Source organism: Mastomys coucha, unplaced genomic scaffold (assembly GCF_008632895.1).
Source record: "Mastomys coucha isolate ucsf_1 unplaced genomic scaffold, UCSF_Mcou_1 pScaffold18, whole genome shotgun sequence".
In the NCBI taxonomy this organism is placed as follows: Eukaryota; Metazoa; Chordata; class Mammalia; order Rodentia; family Muridae; genus Mastomys; species Mastomys coucha.
In genome coordinates this window covers 78,677,222-78,698,908 of record NW_022196900.1, presented here as the reverse complement: position 1 = coordinate 78,698,908, position 21,687 = coordinate 78,677,222, and the positions used below count along the sequence as shown (strand labels likewise).

The following is a 21,687-nucleotide window of genomic DNA, read 5'->3' as shown; positions in this document are numbered from 1 at the left end:
GGTCAATGAAAAATTAGCAAAGCTATTACCCATATGGACCAGGCTCAAGAGAAGTTGGGAGTCTAAGTTTTTATGAACAATTGATTAATGTACGTAAAGATTAGCAACTGCAGTTTCCTCCTCCTGGATGTTTATAGCCTGAGACTGCTGGCCTATAGAGAGACCTCCTAAAGAAACTAACTAACCTCTCCCTCTGACTTTGTATCTCATAAACATGTTCAGATACCAGTGAAAATGGTAGTCTTAGAGAACTCCACGTTATCCCAGATTCAGTGGATGTATGTCTCTATATGTGTTTTTCTTCATTCCCTGGCTGCTGCTAGCCAGGGTTCCAGGACACAAACCTCTCAGGATGTGGCAGGGTATAACTAGAGAAAGGTATAAATGAATTAATTCCATTATAACGTCAAGGAAACCAAAAAAAGGATTTAAAAAAACCTCAGGACTAGTTTTATAGGTCAGAACCAGAATCATATTACATTGCCAATGCATATGTTTCACTTCATTTGAACAAATGAATGTCATTCGACACTGCCCTTGAGTCTCCCTGTATCTATCTAGTATATATTCTCTCCTTTCTCACTCTGAAACAACTTGAACAAGGTTTTTTTTTTCCTCAGAAGCTTGATGACTGTTCTTTTATTGCTGTGATCAACACAATGCCCAAAACAACTTGGAGAAGGGTTCGTGTGGCTTACATGTCCCAGTTGATCATTGAGGGATGCCATGGCAGTAACTCTAGCAGGAGCAGAGGCAGGAACTGTGGAGAAAAGCTTCTCACTGATTTGCTTCCATGCTCACATGCAGTTACCTTGCTTATACCTCCCTGTACCACCTGCCCAGGGGTGATAGCACCCACAATGGGCTGGGCCATCTCACTTCAGTCAACAAACAAACAAACAAAAGTCACAGACATGCCTACAGGGGTTAGTGTGACGGAGGCACTTCTCAATTGAGGTGACTGTTTTTGTATTAAGGTCACAAACAACTGACCAATCAGCATAATGACTCATAGTTCATGAAGAGGAAAGCAACATTTAGGCCATGACTCTCAAATCTCCCATTATCAAATTATACATTTACTTTCATCTAGACCCATTGTTTATAGACTCCCCCCAGTTGAAATGAGTGTATCCTTCATTTGTATACTAAACCAAATATCTTATGTTCTGGATGTTATAGGATATATATATTTCCCTTGTTTTCACCACTTCACCCACGGGGCTCCAGCCACACCACTTTGCCATTCTCCCTTTTCTTCTCTGCCCTTCTTCGCATTTCTTTCTTGTGCTCTCTCACTAAGACCTGGAACTCATGATCCTCCTCCTGTCTCAGTCTCTCAAGTGCTGGATAACAGTGGCTTTGCCTTGGCTGTCCTGGAACTCGCTCTGTATACCAGGCTGGCTTCGAACTCACAGAGATCCAGCCTGCCTCTGCACGCCTCCAGTCTCAGCACTCGCGAGGTAGAGGTAGGTGAATTTTTAATTTTGAGGCCGACCTGGTCTACAATGTGAGTTCCAGGACAGTTTGTCCTACACAGAGAATCCTTGTCTTGAAAAATAAAATAAAATAAAATAACTGTTTTAAAGGTTTAAAGGTTTTTTCTCCCTTCTTTAAGTAGAATCGTTTCAACGCCATATATTTTGACCGATCCTTTTTCCAGCGACTAGTAAAGCCATTCCCATTATAAACCAAGTTCCCTTGAGTTCGTTTTCAGTTTGGCCTAACAATCTTTATTTTCCTCCAACCGGGGATGCTTTTCTCCGAGCTTCTTTCTGGGCTGCCTTTCCCTTGCTCTTCAGTTGGCAGCTCGGCAGACATCTCTCTCATATCTCCATTGTCTCAGGGCCCTTGGCGCTCCTCGATTCTGAAGGGCCTGGAGAACCTAGGGCCGCTAGAATCTCGCCGTTGCTAGGCTGTTGCTAGGGCGGTTGCGGTGGAGACTTCTGAGAGGACCAACATTAGGCGTCCTGGTGACGGAATAAAGTTGGCGCCAGCGTCGCCAGAGAGTGCGTCACTAACACGGGCGATTGGGGCGGGGCCAGGCGGAGTCACGTGGCTTGGTTGCCTACGCGCTGCTGGGCCGTGGGAAGATGGCGGACGGAAAGGGAGACGCCACGGCCGCCGCCGGGGCTGGGGCCGTGGCTGAGGCTCCGGCGGTAGCTGGAGCCGGAATCGAGACTGAGTCCATGGCTCGTGGTCATCGTCCTGCATCTCCGGCGTCGGGAGCCCAGGGCCTACGACCGTGTCTCTGGCAGCTGGAGACCGAGCTGAGGGAGCAGGAGGTGTCCGAGGTCTCATCTTTGAACTACTGCCGGAGCTTCTGCCAGGTGAGGGGTGGACTAGCTGGCCGAGGGTGGAGGGGCGGGGAGGCCCGGAGAAGGGATCCGGGATCCGCCTCAACAGCCGGGGGTTCTGCGGGCGAGGGTGGGACGCCACCCCCGTATCTCGCCGCGCCCCCGAGCCGGGCAGGCCCAGCTCTGCCATAACCCCGACTTCAGTCACTGCCGGGGCGGATTGCGCTGGGCGGTACTGAAAGCCCAGAGAGCTCCCTGCAAGGGCTGTGCTCTGTCGCTGTTGCCTGGGTCCTGGCCCGGTGGTTGGAGCGCCACTGCCCCCCTGAGGGATCGATTGCCAGTTCCTGCAAGGAGATGCTTTTTTGAGTGGTGTGCTGATCTCCAAACTAAAAAAACCTTGCTTTTCTGAATAATCAGGAGAGGTGGGCTGTGACCAGAGACTTATCTTTAAAGTCACATCTTTTGGTTTCCCTAAGATAACGACGGTTGGTCTTGGATAGCGTTTAGAGCTTTCGGTTTAGCACTGAGCCGTTTGGTTGGTTGGGTGGGTGGGTGGGTGGTTGTTTTTTGTTTTTTTTGTTTTTGCCACTGTGGGCGGGTGTGAAAAGATATGTTTATGCCATTCTTTGACCTGTTTTGTATCCATCTGCTGATTGTACTACTAGGAATGGGGCTGGTGAGCTCTGTAGTGGAGATTAGTCTTGAGTGGAAGAGGTCGGGAGAGAGATGTATAGAATGGCCTCTTTTGGCCGTCGGGTGATTGATCATTTCCGTGCGGGCCCCAGTCTGTGGGGCTACAGGCTGACAGATGTATTTTTAAGTTTGGTCTCCGTGATCACACTGCAGTTTTTTCTATGTTTTCAAGTATCTTCCAAGTGTAAATGCTTGCCGTTATTGTTTCTGCTTCTGGTACTTGCACTATCAGGTTTCCGTCATCCCTTTGCTCCTCATTTGAAGTACCTTAGAGAATACAAAATAATCAAGGTATGTTGGTGCGTGGACTCTTAATGAGCAAATTGAGTGCTGAAAAAATTGTGGAGTTAGAAAGTTGTAGTTGGGGTAGTGAGCAGTCTGCCTTGTTGGTCCTAGACAGAATTAAAGTTATTTCTGTTGAGTTCGTTTGTGTCCCATTCCATTTGGAATTTTTCTCTGCTAATCTTTTCTATACATTAGATCGTGTCAGTTCTTGTGTGCACAATCTTCAGCATTCCCATTGTTATCTACTTTACTAGTAATGATCATTCTTATTTAGGACAGGCATTTATTCTACAAATTTTTGCCAACCCTTCGAATGATGCCAGGAAGGCTTATGGACATTCAAGGCCATCTTAGGCATTATAATGGGCTCCCAGGCTAGGCTACTGTGTGATACTCCTCTCAAATAGACATTTCACACCATCCCCCAAAAAGAAATGACAGAATTAATTAGTGCCCTTTTGGTAGTGATGAGAAAAAAATGTCACGAAGAGAGTGTAAGGAGACTTTATGGGACAACCTAGTGAGAATGACAGAAAAAAAAATGAATGTCATCGGTGTTGAGAGCTGGGAGAAGCCACTTTGGATAGCGTAGAGCTTCTAACTTAAAGGATATAATTGAATCCTAAGAGGGCCTGGAGCGAGAGTGACAGCCGTGGAGTTGAGAAGGAACACAGAATGCTGTGGGAGAGGAGGGAAGTAATTGCAGGGAGAGTGGAGGTAGGAAAACAACTGTGGATTTTGAACAGACCTTTGAAGCTTACGTTATCTGCCAGCAAAAAATTAAAGGGTGACTGTAGCCGGTCAGATTGGATTGTTAGAATATACTGTATATAAGTATTCTGAAAAAATTGGACCATTAATTGGGTTAGTTGAATAGTTTTCTTAGTGCCCTCCCCCCTCCAACCTCCCTCTATGTATCCTTGGATGCCCTGCAACTAACTCTGTAGGCCAGGCTCACCTTAAACCTCCACCTGCCTCTGCTTCTAGAGATCTGAAATTAGGTATGTGCCACCAGTGCCTGACATTGGTTCCACATTTGAAAGGCAGAATACAAAATACTTTATTGTGTGACTGAATGTTGAGGTGATAAGCTGGGAACACATAATACATAAAGATTGGTGATTGGTGGTACGTTAAAAGGCTGACTGTGCTCCTCCAGTATTTACTGTTACAAATTGTTCTCAACAGGTATTTAGAAATATCATCCTAGCCTGGGTGTGGTGGTTCATACTTTAATCTCAGCATTCTTGAGGCAGAGGTAGGGGCAAGTGGGCCTCTGAGTTTAAGGCTAGCTTAGTCTATATGGTGAGTTCCAAGCCATCCAGGTCTATACAATGAGACCCTATCTCAAAGAAAAGAGAAGAAATGTTGTTCTAAAAACTTAAATTGTACCGACAGTTGTAACATGCTGTTACTATATAAGAAATATGTCTCTCTCAAGCCAGCCTTTAATCCAGGAGGCAAGCAGGGGAATCTCTGTGAGTTTCAGAACATCCTGGTCTACCTAATGTGCATTCAGGACAGCTAGAAATACATAGTGAGACCCTCTCTTTAACTAGCTGGCGAGACCATGAGAAAATAGGAACTCTTTGTTTTGTTTAAGATTTATTTATTTATATGTGCCGTTGGTGTTTTTCCTGCATGTATGTATGTATGTATGTATGTATGTATGTATGTATGTATGTATGTGCAAGCATTCCAGATCCCCTAGAACTGGAGTCACAGACATTTGTGAGCTGTCATGTAGGCTGGGAATTGAATCCAGTTCAGGTCTTCTGGAAGAGCAGCCAGTGCTCTTAACTACTGAGCTACCTTTCCAGCCCAGGAATTCTAGGTTCAGGGATGCTCATCAGAGACCCTGCCTTGGTATAAAGGCAAAGAGCAAACAAGGAAGATATGCCAACCTCCAACTTCATTTGGAGAAAGAAAACCAATTCCTAAAAGTTGTCCTTTGACCTCCATGATACCATTGTTTTTTAAAAATAACTAAAAAAAAAAAAGATTAATGCTACACTTTTTTGTTAATGCTGAAAAAATCATCTTAGGCCGGACAGTGGTGGTGCATGCTTTTAATCCCAGCACTTGGGAGGCAGAGGCAGGCAGATTTCTGAGTTCGAGGTCAGCCTGGTCTCTAGAGTGAGATCCAGGACAGCCAAGGCTACACAGAGAAACCCTGTCTCGAAAAAACCAAAAAAAGAAAAGAAATAGAGAGAGAGAGAGAGAAAAAGAAATCGTCTTAATTTTTTTTGCTATGTTTAGGAAACCAAAATTCTCAGTCTGGGTGGGCAGGGTGATTCAGTGGATACAAATGCTTGCTGATGACCTTGCTGGGACCCACATGTTGTCCTCTGACCTCCACATGCACACTCTACCATGCTCCTCAATGGATGAATGTAGGAATTTTAAAAAACATTTTGAAAGTCTTTGAACTGGTGTCTCTATTTGTAGCACGGTTTTTGAGGACTTTTTAATCGAACTTCATTTGGCGTACAAGAAATTAGTAGGGAGGTGATAATATTGTAAGGATAAAAGAATTACCAGACAAAGTAGTTTAATGAGTAAATATGTTAAACACTTTTAAATTCTAGGGTTATAGTAACATTGCAGATAGTTTTTGTTTGCTTATTTGTTTTTGTTTTGTTTTGTTTTTGAGATAGGGTCTGGCTGTATAGCCTTGGCTGGCCTCAAATTGGCTACTCGATCAGGCCACCCTGGAACTCATGCCTGCTTCTGCTTCACAAGTGCTAGAAATAAAGACTTGTATCACCATGTCCAGCTCAGCTTCATAGATTTTTAATAGTGAAAATAAGTACTCCACATATCTTTTTAGACTGGTTATTGAGTAAAAGGGTTCTGAGTCAAATAGACCATTTAATAATAAGCTCTCTATGGGGAGGATATACATTCCAAAACTGTCCCAGACAGGTGTCTAAAATGAATCTCTTTACAAACTGTTCCGTGTCCTGTACTCCCCACCTCACCCCCACATTTACCCATGGGGCAGGCAAGATGGCTCAGTGAGTAAAATCAATTGCTACAAAGCCTAATAATCTAAGCTCAGTCCCTAGAATCCATAGTAAGAGAGAACAACTCCCCAAAGTAATTCTTTGACCTCCAGCAAATTCACCTTCAGATTTGCCTCCCACCTCAGCTCCCACGAATATGGATGGGTGGGTGGGTGGGTGGGTGGATGGATGGATGGATGGATGGATGGATGGATGAACTGGCTTTTTCTTATCACAATGACATCACAGAACAGATCAATCAACAGTATGCATTACTAAAGGTTGTATGAATGTTGTTTCTTTCTCAAGATGTTTGTGTGTATCCTTCCTATGATGATATGAGATGACAAAGTGCCTAAGAGATGAAGTAAATTGAAAGGTGGCTTCTTATGGTTTGCTTACTAGCTTTAAGCTATTATATATGGATTATTTGAACACAAGCTCTAGTAACGGAGCTGGCTTCTCAGTAACTAACATTGTAGCATACCCTAACTATTGGAGTATCTTAGGGGGATATTTATGTCCCTAGTGGGACAGAGATGGGTGGGCCAAGATTTCATCATACTATTTATTTAAATCAGTGTGTCATTTTAAAATTAATACAGTATTATTTGGAGACTTTCCCACTTGATATTCTGACTAACCACAAACGTGGAGAGGGCTGTTGTTCTGACCTCATTTAAATTAGCTCTGTGGACTTGGACTTCATTTGTTTTTTTCTGTTACCCAATTTGCTCATTTGTGATTTGAATGGTACTAGTATATTTATTATAGTCTAAGTAAATACATTGTGAAGACTAAGACAATCTTTAAAAAAAAAAAAAAAAAAAAAACCTTGGGTTGAGTGAGTTGCCCAGATTTAGCCTTGAAGGAAAACAGCTTACAGCTTCAGCTCCAGCTTGGTTTTTACCTCTCACCTAGCACTCCCGTCATACTAGTTCCATTATTCAGGTGGGTTTGTAGCCCTAGGAAATCCACCTGCCTCTGCCTTCTGAGTGCTGGGATTAAAGGCTTGCACTACCACCACCTACCTCAAGTGGGTTTTTGAAGGAATCTGATGCTGGTTTTGGTGGCTCACACTTGAATCCCGGAACTTGGGAGGTGGAGGCAGGGGAATCAAGAGTTTGGAGTCAGCCTGGGCTATCCTTCTCAAAAAACAAAACTGAAAAGGGTCTGGGGATGTAAATCAGTTGGTAGAATGCTTGCCTGCTATGCAAGAAGCCCTGGGCATGGTGATGCACACCTGTACTAACTAATTAATACTCAGGAAGTGGAAGCAGGAAGCTAAAATTTTTAAGTTTTGGGGTAGGATGTGGTCCTTTAGTAGAATGCTTAACATTGTTAGTATGCCTGAAGCCCTGGTTCAATACCCAGAACCCACAAAACTGGGTGTAGTGTACCCAGGATAAGAAGTTCATGGTCAACCTCAGATATAAAGTCAGTCAGTTCGAGGTCACCCTGAAGTACAGAACCTGTCTCAAACAACAAACAAAATCTACATCTAAACTCTTTATCTAGTGGTTTTAAGAGTACTGGGATTATAAGAATGCGTCACACATCACCTGCAGGACTGGCTTTTAAATGCAGGGTCACTATTATATACACCTGTAAATACTAGGTATAGGACTCTGTTTATATACCAGCCTGGTCTTTAACTTGTGATCATTCTGCCCCTGCTCTACAAATGGTGGGATTGCAAGGGAGTTACTTAGTGCTTAGCAAGTGTTTACCAATGATCCCTTCCTTTTGTTTTTGTTTGACACTTTGTATGTAGAATCAACCATTCTTTTTCTTGCTTTAGTTGGCTTCCTCCTATTTGTAGCCTTATTTTCACAAATTTCTGGCTTTCTGGTTGCCTTTATCAATGGTTGAGATTTTAAAATTCCCTGTAGAATATTCTCTTATCCTCCCCCCAACCCCCACACACACTCACTGTATAAGCCAGGCTAGCCACACTTATCTTTGCCTCCTGAGTGTGCCACAACAGCTGCCCCAGCAGTCCTATTGTTTCATCTTCCAGTGTTTTAGGATTACGGGCATGAACCCCTGCACCCAGCTCTCTTTCTGTGCTTTGTATTTAATAGGTAGCACAATGTTGACATATAAATGATACTTTTTAAAGTGTGTGGTATTCTAGTTCATGTTCTTTTTCCTGAATGCACGTGAGTGTCCAAGGAGGCCAGAAGATGGTGTTAGATCCTCTCTTGGAGCTGTTCCATACCAGTTACATAGCTGCTGGGAACCTGGTTCTCTGAAAGAGCAGCAAGATCTCTTAACTGCTGAGCTGTCTTCTCCTGTTCCCACCACCCACCTCAAGTAATTAGTTGAATGAGCTATAGTGTAGGAACTGTCTGGTATTTGGAAGAGGCAAGAACTTTAAAAGAACTAGGTAGGAGTCTTTTACCACTTTCTGAGGGACATTATCAGCTTTAGCATGTGTTTATAGCATGCACGTATTTCACTGTGGTGTTAGGAAGGATAGGCAGATAATATGAAAAGCATTTTAGTATTGTGTAATGTTGCAGGATATTTGATCACACTGTGAACTCCAAGATTGTTATTTACTGGGGGAAAAAATGTTTTAGTTGTGGTGTGGCTCAGCCTTAGCACACACCTTTAATCCAAAAGCTTTTTGCTTGAATATTGTAAACAGGATTAAATAAAGTCAAGATAAGGTCAGGAGGCAGAGCAAGCAGGAAGTAAACATAAGATTATTAAGAAAAAAACAGAGTAAGAGGGAGTCAGGAGGATAGATAGAGAGATGCACAGGAAGCAGAGGGGAGGGACATTGAGTTTGAAGGTTTTTGGACACTGTGTGAGAGAGGAGATTCCTGGTGGGCTGTTGTCTGAAAAGGAGGGTCAGCTGGGTGCTTTCTGTGCCTCTTTCACTCCAGCGTCTGGCTCTCTAGTCTTCATTGGTAAAATGGACCGGTAGAGAACAGTAGAAGAGTTGAGTTAGCAAGTGAGTAGGACAGCATTGCAGAGATGCTGAGATGGGAAAGAGCATGGTAACCATGGAGATTCTTGAGCTTTATATTTTCTTCATTTTTTTTAATTTACCACATTTTTTTTAAGATTTATTTCTTATTTTATCTGCATTAGTGTCTCACCTTTATTTGTGTCTGGGTCAGTGTGTTGGATCCCCTGCAAGGAGTTACAGATACTTGTGAGCTTCCATTTGGGTGCTGGGAACTGAACCTGGGTCTTCTGGATGAGCAGCCAGTACTCTTAACCACTGAGCCATTTCTCCAGCCCTAAGCTTAACATTTTCAATATATTAAAAAAAAAATAAAAACCAGGCTGAGGGTGTTAACTAGAATGAAAGTTGTCTAGCATGCCATAGGATCGGGGTTCTATCCTCAGCACACAGAAAAACTTGAAACTTGATTATTGAACATGTTTTCATTTGGTGTGATGTGTACATATCTAAGTATAAGTGTGCTCATGCCATCACCCTTGTATGTGGAGGTCAGGACTGCTTTCAGAGTTAGCTCTCCTCTCACAGTGAACTCTGGAAATTGAACTCAGGTTGTCAGGCTTGTGTGGCAGGTGCTTTTGCTTGCTGAAGTATCCCCTTGGCCTGCAAACAAGTAATTTCTAACACATTAGCTTTTCTACTACTGCTGCTTCTCTTGGGAGATATCTGGATAGAAATTACATGGCAAGTTGTTCTCTAAGCAGAAGCAAGCTCTATGGCCCGTGTAATCCAAACATCACATGATGTGACCCTTGGAGCAGTGTCTGCTGTGGACCATCGTTCCTGCTGTTCTCTGAGACACTGCTGTTCTGTTTCATCCCATGCATCCCACTATTGGTCATTGGGGTTTTGTTGTTGTTGTTGGTTTTTGGTTTTTGGTTTTTTTTTTTTAGGTTTATTTATTCATTATATATATAAGTACTTTGTAGCTGTCTTCAGACACTCCAGAAGAGGACATCAGATCTCATTACGGGTGGTTGTGAGCCACCATGTGGTTGCTGGGACTTGAACTCAGGACCTTTGGAAGAGCAGTCAGTGCTCTTAACCACTGAGCCATCTCTCCAGCCTCCTATTTGGTCATTGTTAATTACAAGTAAATAGGAAGCACCACTAACTGTAAGACTGTGAAGACTGTCAAAACTTAGGTGCTTTGTTTCATTCAGACCCAATGTCTGTCACCTCTTCCAGAGATCTTCCTTAACTATCTTTGGTTTTGAGGGGCCTCGTTTAGGGCTGAGCATTCCCACATCTCTTACTCTCTGCATGTTGACCACTTAAGGGATTCCTGTGTTAATCACTATTTACTTCAAGAATCTTCTCATATGAGGGTTGGGAGATGGGGATAGTAATGAGTTATTAGTTTAACTATGTCTATTTATCAGTTTAATAGTAATTGGTCTCTCCTAGGGCCTATGGCATATCTAGCCACGGGTTCTTGACCCCAATAACAGTGCCAGGTATAGGTTTCATCTTGTGAGTTGGTCCTTAAATCCAATCAGAGAGTGTTTACTTACTCCTATAAAATGTGTGCCACTATTTCACCAGTAAGCATGTTGTAACCAGGCTAGTCATTATTGCAGCTCTTGAGTTCACAGCTGGGTGATTGATGATAACTGTTCTCCACTGGCAGTGGGCATCTAGTGTCTTCCAGCACTATGAAAGCAAACCAGCAGGGTGAATCGTCCAGTTGAGTACCAGCTTGATTTCTCTGAGTAGAGTCTTACTGTCAATTATGAAGGTAGCCAAGAGCAGTGGCAGTAGCCTAAAATGTTTGGGGTTCTATAGGACCCCACTTGTCAACAACTCCAAAAGAGGAAATTAATCCCTGATATTGTTTTTTTATTTGCTAGCCTGTGGTATCTAGTAGGGGTTTTAAGTTGGTTCCATTTGAACTCTATGTATATGAAATGTATACTTGTATATTTTAGTAAGCTTCTCCAGTAGATGTCCATGTGACTGTTCCAGAAGGCCTTTACCTAGGTGTTAGGCTTTCCACATTCCCTCCTTGACCCTGACTTCCCATGCCCTACTCCACCTAACTTTTCTTTTTCTATTATTTCCTTTAGCTCCTTTATTTGACTGTGTTCTCTATCCCCTCCCATAGAAGTTATTCCCCTTACCCCTATGGCATTTTACTAGTTTTCTGACCTCTGGGTATACCAAATGAAACGCATCTAAATATTACAAGCTAGCACCTACATATGAAAGAAAGCATGCAATAATTGTCTTTTTGAGTGTGGGTTACCTCTGGATAATTGCCTCCAGCTGTGTTTATTTACCATGAACTTCATAATTTCATTTTTCTCAACAGTTGAACAATATTAAAATGTATCACATGTCACTGCTCATCAGTTGATGGCTACCTATGGTTTCCATGTCCTGGCTACTGTGAATGGAGGTCAGTGAACATGGTAAACAAGTACCTGCACTGGGGTAGAGTCCTTTAGGAATATGCCCAAGATCAGTATAGCAGGGCCTCTCAATATGTAGACCAGGCTAACCTCAAACACACAGAGATCGTCATGCCTTTGCCTCCCAAAAGCTGGGATTAAAGGTGTGAGCCACCATATCTGACTCGAAGTTTATTTGTATTTGTTTCATCTTGTGCATCTCTCTCTTTTGAACATTGTTAATAAAAAATATATAGAAAGCCCAGCTAGTTTATAAGATCATGAAGATTGCCAAAAACTTAAATGCATTGTTTTCATTTGAATCCAAATGCCTGCCTCCTCTTGTAGACCTTCCTTGGCTGACTTTGGTTTTGAGGGGCAGAGTTCATATTTGGCGGGGGTGAGGGGAGCAGGATCTGCACATGTGCATTTGGAAGCTAGAAGTCATACTTTACTGAGACTTTTGTTTCTTTTTTACATGTCTTGTTAAAATGTTATTTAAGTTATTAACTAGATTTTACCTTATTAAATTTACCCTAGAATCTTGAGGGTGTTTGTTGAGAAAGGGTCTTTATAGCTCAGATTTCTAATGTCTTAGTGTTGAGATTATAGGTGAGCCTTATCACACTGCACTAATCTACTGTCATACAACTCCTATACTTTTTATGTTCCGAACAGACATAGCAGTGTATGGTGGCTAACTACTTTAAAGTAGAAGCGGAAGAATCAGGAGTTCAAGGTCAACCTTAGCTAGATAGGGAGTTACATGGGACCCTGTCTCCAAAACAAGGCAAACACGTAACAGCAAAGGCAAAGACTATATCCTAAAGAGTTAAGGCACTGAACAACTGAACTTTAAGGCAGTTAAAGAGTCTGCTGAAGTGATCGGAAAGTGTGATACAATGTGGTGCTGGGACTGCTGGGATTGTCACTGGGAGAGATTTTTATTCTTTCTTTCTCTCTTATTTTCTTTCCTCCTTTCTTCCTTTTTTTAGATTAGAAATATTTGATCTTTTAGTCACTGCTCAATTGTTGTGAAGAGACCCCATGACCAAGGCAACTGATAGAACAAAGTATTTAATTGGCACTTGAGTACAGTTTTGGAAGATGAGTCCATGATAGGAAACAGGAGTCTTTCTAGTTAGTCATTAGTCCTAGCTTAGTGTTCCCAGAGTCTGGTAGCACCATGGTAGGAAGTATGACAGCAGGCAGGCAGGCATGTCCCTGGAGCAGGAGCTGAGAGCTTACATCTGACCCACAAGCAGCAGGCAGAAAGTGAGGGACACTGGGCCTGCTGTGAGCTTTTGAAACCTCAGAGCCAACCCCCAGTTGCACACCTCCAACCCTCTAATCCTTCTCTTATGGTTCCAAGTGGGGACCAAACATTCAAACATATTAGTCTGTGGGTGGACATTCTCATTCAAACCACTATAGTCCTGAGTGCTGGGATTCAAGGTGTATCATCTCATCCACCTAGGAGAGACTTGTCTTTTATATATCAGTGCTACTTAGAGACTCTGGGAACACAGCCTTGCACGAAGAACTAACTAGAAAGACTCGTGCTTTCCTTTAGGTAACTTCCTTACATTTTGGTGCTTGTTAGATTTGCAAACAGGGACTTAGAGTGCTACTGGAGGGAGAAATACAAGACTGGATTTAAATCATCTCCAAACATCATTTATCTATTGTATCATCAAAGTGAAAGGGAAGATGAACCTACTCTAGTCCAGGCTAACCTAGAACTCACCTTGTAGATCAGGCTGGCCACTGACTCAGTTTTCTTACTTGAATCTAGATAAGCTAACATTATAGCAGTCAGCCCCCACGCCTGTGCAGGCCAGACAAGCCTCTCTGCCAATTCACCTGCATCCCAGCCCCCAGGGATGAGATTTTTAAAGATGTTATTTAACAGTAAGTGTTAATATTATATTTGTGCCCCTGATGAGTTATCATTTACCCCTCTAGAGTAAACGCCTATCCCAATGGAAGCCTCACTACTAATTTAACTAAGATTGCTTGTTTACATGAGTTGCACTTACTCTTTTAATTTGGCTTTTCTTTGTAGTGAAATCTTGATTTCTACTTTAAAGGACTTGTAAATGCAAATGTCAATTTAGAGCACATCTTCCCATAACCATCTAGTAGTGTGGAGAAAATGTCATGCTTGGAAAGGGCTAGTCACTGTGAACTAGAGAGCATGCATATGGACCTCTAATTAGGAGTTTGAACTAATTTCATTCAAATTCCTGTTGACCTTCAATTGTCCTACAGATCTGTATTGTTATCTAGAGATAGCTGCTGGTACAGGTGGTCGGGCAGAGCACTTGGGACCAGAGGTCATTGCCCTTATAATTGCATTGGATAAAAGATAAGTACCCAGCGTGTTTCTTTCAAAGAAAGATTTTTAGGCAGATTCTGCTGTGTAGCTCAGGCTGTCCTAGAACTTGCTACTCTCTTCTGTCTCCACATTTTGAGGTTATGATAAGCATATATACTATTATGCTTGGCTCAAAAGGGGTTTTGTTTGTTTGTTTCATTTTGTTTTGTTTTGGAGACAGGGTCTTTTACAGCCCAAGTTGGTCTTAAACTTTAAATTTCTAATAATTCCTGTCTCCACTTTCCCACTGCTGGGATTACAGAGGCTGTACCAGCACACCCGATTTATGGAGTACTGGGGGGCTAATCTAGGGCTTCTTAGATGTTAGGTAAGCACTCTGCAAACTGAAGTCTGTCCCTAGCGTCCCATAAATGTGTATGTGTATGCTTGTAGTAGATATAATAAATTCTACCTTTTGCAATCAATAGATTGGTCTCTATTCAAAAGGCTTTACTTTAGGCTGGGCTACCAAGGTACACGAGCAAGAGGCAGGTGGATCGCTGTGAGTTCTAGGACAGACAGAGCAGCACAGAGAAACCCTGTCTCCAAACAAACAAAACACAGGTTTTATGTTATATACTCCCAGAGAAGCCAGAACAGAGGGTGTTGGGATAATGTAACACCTCTAGGAGAGCAGTGCACTTTTAGCCACCTTACCAGCCCCATAGATTAGTCTAGGTAAAGCTTTTTTTTTTTCTTTTTTTTTTTTTAAGGCTTAGCTATTTGCTTATTTTATATTTAAATTGTGTTTCTTTTTTTTCTCCTTTTTTTTTTGAGGCAAATTCTTACTTCAAGTTTATTCTTGATCCTTCTGCATTCCCAAGTGCTAAGATTACAGGTGTGCATTATGATACCCAACTATGTGTTTTATTATATTGAAGTATTCATATATAAAGTTATTTGAATTTATAACCTATGAAATCTATATCCCTGGGAAAAATAAAGCTGTGTTTCCATAACTGTAGAAGTTTGTGTTTGAAGTAAGAAAGAACTTTTAGAAGTCATTTAGCACATCTACTTGTCTGCTAAAGCTTATTTTAAAAATTTAATTACCTTTTTATTAAGAGTATATGTGTTGTATGTTTGTACATGTACACCACAGTGCTCATGTGGAAGTTGGAGGACAACTTTCATGAGTTGTTTCATGAGTGTTCTTCTATGATGTAGGTCTCAGGTATCAAATTCAGATTATCCAACTTAGTGACAAGCATTTTTACCCACTGAGCCATCTTGCTGGCACTAAGACCCATGCTTTGTTTTATTTCATTTTGATTTGACTCTAGGATGGTTTCATGTGCTTCTGACTAACCTTCAATTCACTATAGGTTTTTATTTTTTTATTTTATTTTATTTCATTTTATTTTAGACATGGTGTCAGTATGTGCCTTGACTGGCACAAATATGAGATATGCCTGCCTCTGTTAAGTTGATTGTCTCGTAGAGAAGATGAACGTTAAACAGATGTTCACATTGCATTTATAGTAGAACCATAGTGTTTGGTGGCCAACTGTTGTTATTTTTCTACTTTCAGCTTGTCCTTGGGGGACGAGAGCATCCATAAAGTAATTCTCTTTGGGGCTGTGAATGTAGCTCAGCCATAAAACGCTTGCCAAAGCATGCTAGACTTCTGAATTCTATCACACAAACAACCAAGCACTCTGGTTTTGTGCTTTGTACCATGACTTTTTAATGTTACTACTCTTTCTTGGCCTGGATTGGTATGTAGACCAGACTGTTGCAGTGACCCTGCCTGTGCCTTCAGATTCCTGGGATCACCAGAGTATACTACTCCAGCTACATACTCTCTCACTCTCTTAAATTTTACCTAGGTTTTTTGACTGTATGTCTCTTCACATGTGTATATAGTGCCCAAAGAGGCCAGAAGAGGGCTGATGATATCCTGGAACTGGAATTTGTGAGCCACCATGTGGGTACTGGGAAATGAAACTGGGTCCTGGAAGAACAGCCAGTGTTTTTTTTTTTTTTTTTTGTTTGTTTGTTTGTTTGTTTGTTTTGTTTTGTTTTGTTTTTAAAGATTTATTTAATTTATGTATATGAGTACACTGTAGCTGTACATGGTTGTGAGCCTTCATGTGATTGTTGGGAATTGAATTATTATTATAAATAAATAGCCATGTCATTGCTGGGATTTGAACTCAGAATCTTCAGAAGAGCAAGTCAGTGCTCTTACCGGCTGAGCCATCTCATCAGCCCCACAGCTCTTAACCACTGAGAAGAGCACTAACTGCTCTTCCAAAGGTCCTGAGTTCAATTTCCAGCAACCACATGGTGGCTCAACAACCATCTATCATAGGATCCAATGCCCTCTTCTGGTGTGTCTGGAGACAGCTACAATGTACTCATATAAATAAAATAAATAAATCTTTAAAAAAACAAAAACAAAACAAAACACTGAGCCATCTTTCTAGCCCTTAAGTTGCATTTTTTAGGATTTTATGTAAGCACAGTCATAGAATCTATGTGGGCTCTTTCACTCAGCATAATCATTTGAGGTTTGTGTCATACAGATAAATAGTTGGTTTCTTGGTATGGATATACTTTAATTTTTATATTTAGCTGTTAAATATTTGGGTGTTTCTAGTTTGTGGATGCTATGTATTGAGGTGCTGTGAGCATTCTGTGTTGTTGGTATGGACAAAATGTAATAGCTTAAGACCTTGACAGGTTGTATCACTTTACACTCCCACCAGCAATGCATGACATCTGTCTTAACTTCCTGATAGACACTGGCATGGTTAGTTACTTAAACTATCACTACTCTAAAATTGGTGGTAGCTCCCTGAAGCTCTACGCTTGCATTTCCCTTTAGTATTTTTCTTTTTGGGCTTATTTTTGCAATCTATATCTGGTCCAGTGTTCAGGTGCTTGGCATTTTAGAAAATTAGGGTTTTTCTTTTTTTTTATACTTTTGAGATTTGGGAAAGGTAAGTCTGTGTGTTTCTAGATAAAAGCTCTTTGCTAGATGTGCTTGCAAAGATTTTCTCCTTTTGCTTCTTTAACAGTTAATTTAAAGAAAATAGATCTTATTTTGGGGGAGGGGGTAGTCAAGACAGGGTTTCTCTGTGTAGCCTTGGCTGTCCTGGAACTCTGTAGACCAGGCTGGCCTCGAACTCAGAAATCCACCTGCCTCTGCCTCCCAAGCGCTGGGATTAAAGGCTTGTGCCACCACTGCCCGGCTAAGAACGTAGATTCTTAATTTTGTTTAAATTCAACTTTTCCACTTTTTCTTTGGGTTGTATTTTAATCATCTGTCTAAAAAAGTTCTCTCTCCATAAGAACATTAAATTAACCTGTGATCCCCTCCAGTGATTTTATAGTTCGAGATTTTTAAATTCAGGTATATGGCCCATTTGCGTTTTTATATTTAATGTGAGGCATAAGAGGACATTACTTTTGTAAAAATTGAGTTTCTAATTAAACCCTTTGTTGAAATATTACCCTTTTTTGTTTGTGCCGTGTTAGAATCAGTAGTGTTTAGTGCTGCATTTCTGGGTTCTGCCTCATCTTTTGCTGCCAGTAACACACTTTCATTTTGCTCTTCTCAAACAATCTATTATGAAAGTGATATTGCACATAGAAACAGGAAGAACGGCACTTGCAAGGAATATGGAGAATATGGAGGGGTTTGTTTTTTTTTTTTTCCAAGCAAGATTTCTCTGTATAGACCAGACTGGCTTCTATTGCAGAGATTTGCCTGCCTCTGCCTCTTGAGAGATGGGATAAAGAATGTACATCACTGTGCCCAGCCTGGAGGGGTTTTGTTCTGTTTGATTTTTTTTTTTTAATAAATTCTCAATATTCCTAGTTCTGTGGGTGAGTGTTAGTGACTAGCAAAATAATGTGGATATACTTGCCACTATAGAGCTGTAGGCATGGGCTTGTATGGGGAATTGTTATGCTATGTATTTCACTCCAATTTTGAAAAGGTTGTACAGTATTTAGTACAAAGTAAGTATTCAGTCAACTTTTAATTTCTTGATAGAGGCTCAGGGTTCAATCCTCAGCACTGCCAGACAAACCAGAAGAATCCTAGAGGGACTGTCTTAAAAGTGATGGGACTTGGGCTGGAGAGATGGTTAAGAAAGATGGGGCACAGCTCAGCTTTCAGGCAGCCAAAAAGCATGTCTCCTAACCCTCATAACCCTCTTAACAGTTAGCGTTATTAAGCTTTTATCGAATGTGGCAAATCTCAAATTTAAAACTATCCACTTTTGGTGCTAGGATTGTGATTTAATTGATTGAGTACTTGCTGAGCATGCAGGAAACCGTGGGTTCTATTCCCAGAATCCCATTTACCTAGCTAGATGGCACAAGTCTATAATCCCAACATATGGAAGGCAGAAGATCATTGATTGCCAAAGCCAGTGTGAGGTATGAGAGGCCCAATCTAAAAAAGAAGAGAAAAGAAAAAAGAAGAGAAAAGAAAAAGAAAAGGAAATATTGTAGATGAGTCTCTAGTAATATTAACTCACTAAAGGAGAACTGGACAGTTAGTTACTTGTGTGTAACTAACTCCCTCTCTTGAGCCTTCCTGTTGCACATTCAAGTTCCTCTAAAATTTTGAGGCTCATAGTTGATTTTCAATTATTTAATCTTTTCCTTTAGGTTATTTTTTTATATGTATGAGTGTTTTGCCTGCTGAATGTATGTATGTGTACTATGTATGCTTGGTGGCTGTGGGGGTCAGAAAAAAGCATTATTAGAACTAGAATTACAGATGCTTGAGAACCACCATATGAGTTTTGGGAACTGAACCCAGGTCTTCTACAAGAGCCACAAGTGCTCTTAACCACTAAGCCATCTCTCCAGCCCCTTATTTAAACTTTTAAAAAAATGTTTTTGTTTTTGTTTTTTTTATTTTATGTGTCTGAAGGTTTGCCTGCATGTATGTATGTGTGCCTGGTACCCTGAAGGTTGTTGTTGGTCAGATCTCCTTGAACTGGAGTAGATGGTTGTGAGTTATGTGGGTGATGGAAATCAAACTCAGGTCCTCAGTGATAGCAGCAAATTCCCTTAACCATTAAGCCTTTTTTTTCCAGCCCCAGTTGACTCTTTTATATTAATTGCATAAAATGTATATGACATAAGTTACTTAACATGGGGTGGGACTTGCTTTGTTGCCACATCTGGCCTCCAATTTTTTTTTTTTTAAGATTTATTTATTTTATGTATATGACTACACTGTCACTCTCCTCAGACACACCAGAAGATGATATCGATACCATTGCAGATCCTTGTGAGCAACCATGTGGTTGCTGGGAATTGAACTCAGGACCTCTGGAAGAGCAGTCAGTGCTCTTAACCACTGTGCCATCTCTCCAGCCCTGGCCTCCAATTCTTGACCTCAAGCCATCTTTTCTGTTTTAACTTTGTCTAGATATTGCATCTTCACACCTGCATCCAGCTAGTTACAGCAGTACATTCATTTACACTTTGGTACAACAGAACTTTTTCATCTTCTCCTAATATGTACCTTTTTTCTTTCTTTTTTTCCTTTTCTATTATAGAATTCACTACATAAACCAGCTGGCCTCCCAAGTGCTAGGATTAAAAGACATGTGCCATCAAGCCTGGCTTTTTTATTTCCTCACCCCATTTTTTTTTAAATTTATGTATGAGTGTGTGTATATGGGGATATGAGTGCCACACCATTGCATATGTGTGTGAAGGCCACAACAACTTGTGGGAGCCTCTTCTCTCCTTCTACCCTATGGATGTTAGGGTTTGAACTCAGGTCTCCCAGGTTAATCAACAACAGTGACCTTTGAGCAATCTCAGCTGCTCTCAGCTTTATCCTTTTGCATGTAGATATCTTGTTTTTTAGGATTAATGAAAAATTTGTCTTTTTCTTACTGAATGGTCTTGTTAAAATTTTTTTAAAATTACTACACCGTGTATATAAGGATTTTATTTCTAGGCTATCTGTTGGATTCCATTGGTCTCTGTCTTTTACTGATTACTCGCAATTCAAAATTTAAAAAACAATTCAGCCACAGGGTGGTGAAAAGATTGTTAGCTGGCATGGTGACATAAGCCTATAATCTCATTCAGAGGCAGAGGTATTAGGATCAGGAATTCAAGGAACTGAGGCCAGCCCAGGCTACACCAAACCCTGCCTCAAAAAAACATAACAAAATGAAAGGATTGTAAACTGAGTAAGCAAGATACTGCATTTCTCCATTAAGCTGGTACTTTATGCAAAAACCACACCTCTTACCTCAAAGGGAATAAGAGCTAATTTGTTCTGGAGTGACAGTGATGTAGGAACATGGATTCAGGCTACCCCCAATACTAAGTTTCATTGTAGAAGTGGTTGATTACATGAGATTTTTATTAGTTCTAGAACAAAGAAAGACATTTATCAAATTTGTTGCTGAGAACCACAAGTTCCAACAAAGTAAGGTTGGGGTGGGAGTGAATTGTTACAGGTATTATGCTATTTGACATTCTTAGTCCTTGTGGTAGAAGCTAGTGGTTTGCAAAGAATGCATTTTAAAGTCTTCGATAGATAGATAGTTCGATAGTCAGGGATGTTAGGGCAGACAGACATTGGGGAAGGCAATGAATACTTTTTAAAAGGACAAGAAATAACCCAAGGCAATTTGGCTCTGGTCTGCAGCATTTTAACTTCCATAGTCACAAAGTTTTGGCATTTGGCCTTGTAGAATTTTTAACACAGTTGTAACTATGCCCTTTACCCCACTTCATATGCTGTCTAATGTGATAGTTCTTCAGTGTGTCACTGTCTTATACTGATAATAGGAATGTAAATTGGGAATAATTTTTCTGGAGCAGAATCCAGTATCATGTAAAGCCTTAGAAGTTATAGAGCCAAAAATTCTATTTATAGTCCATTCTAAGAAAGTAGTCATGAGGCCATTAAAGCAGATTTCCAAACCTGTGGTCACTAAACAAAACAAGAAGATATGAATGTGGGAAAAGAAGTCCTGACAGTGGTGGAAGATGAGAGTCTGGGTGAAGAGTACCTGGTATGTAATGTATGAAACTGTCAAAGAACAAGTAAGTCAATAAGATTGTCATGAATGTAAGTAAAATTTTACACATAGGGGAACTTTTCTTTATCTTATACTGCAAAGCTAAGAGATTGGGGCAGGATGTGATAATAGACACATAATTCCAGCATTTAGGAGACTGAAGCAGGAAGAGTGTGAATGTCTCATTTTCTGTCACTGACTCTTGGGTGTTGGGATAAAGGTCTACAAACCATGTCCATCTTTTGGTACTAGGAGCAAACCCAGAGCAGTGTGCATGCCAGACAGTTCTACCTAAACTGAGTCACTTCTCTGACATGGCCACATTGCAAAGTAGTGAATGCCACTTAACACTATTGCCAGAAAACTTCCCAGAAGCAGTGACTTGAGAATGGGAGGTAGATGTGGAAAACTCTGAGGAAGAAGGTCAAATGACAACCACACTGCAGTGGCTGCTGATACTAAAGGTAGTGGAGTCGGAAGAAAAGGCAGAGTTTGGAAATAAGCATATTTATTAAAGCAGTAGTAGATTTGTGAATTCTGAGAAGACATAAAGAATAGTGATAAAACGTGCATTGGAGGCAGGTGACTAGTTCAGATTAAAGCGTAAAATCTCTCTCTCCCTCTCCCTCTCCCTCTCCCTCCCTCTC

General features: G+C 41.0%; 1 protein-coding gene across 2 annotated transcripts in view; it reads left to right on the top strand.

Moving 5' to 3' along the window:
* Positions 1-2,040: 2,040 nt before the first annotated feature.
* Positions 2,041-21,687, top strand: part of Rlf (rearranged L-myc fusion) — a 62,011-nt gene continuing 42,364 nt past the window's right edge. For both annotated transcript variants that reach the window (XR_004121038.1, XM_031378524.1), the window contains exon 1: positions 2,041-2,330. Coding sequence is in view for 1 of the 2 variants with exons in the window: in XM_031378524.1 (XP_031234384.1) it covers positions 2,094-2,330 (237 nt within the window). In the remaining variant the exon portion in view is untranslated. The remainder of the gene's footprint in view (positions 2,331-21,687) is intronic.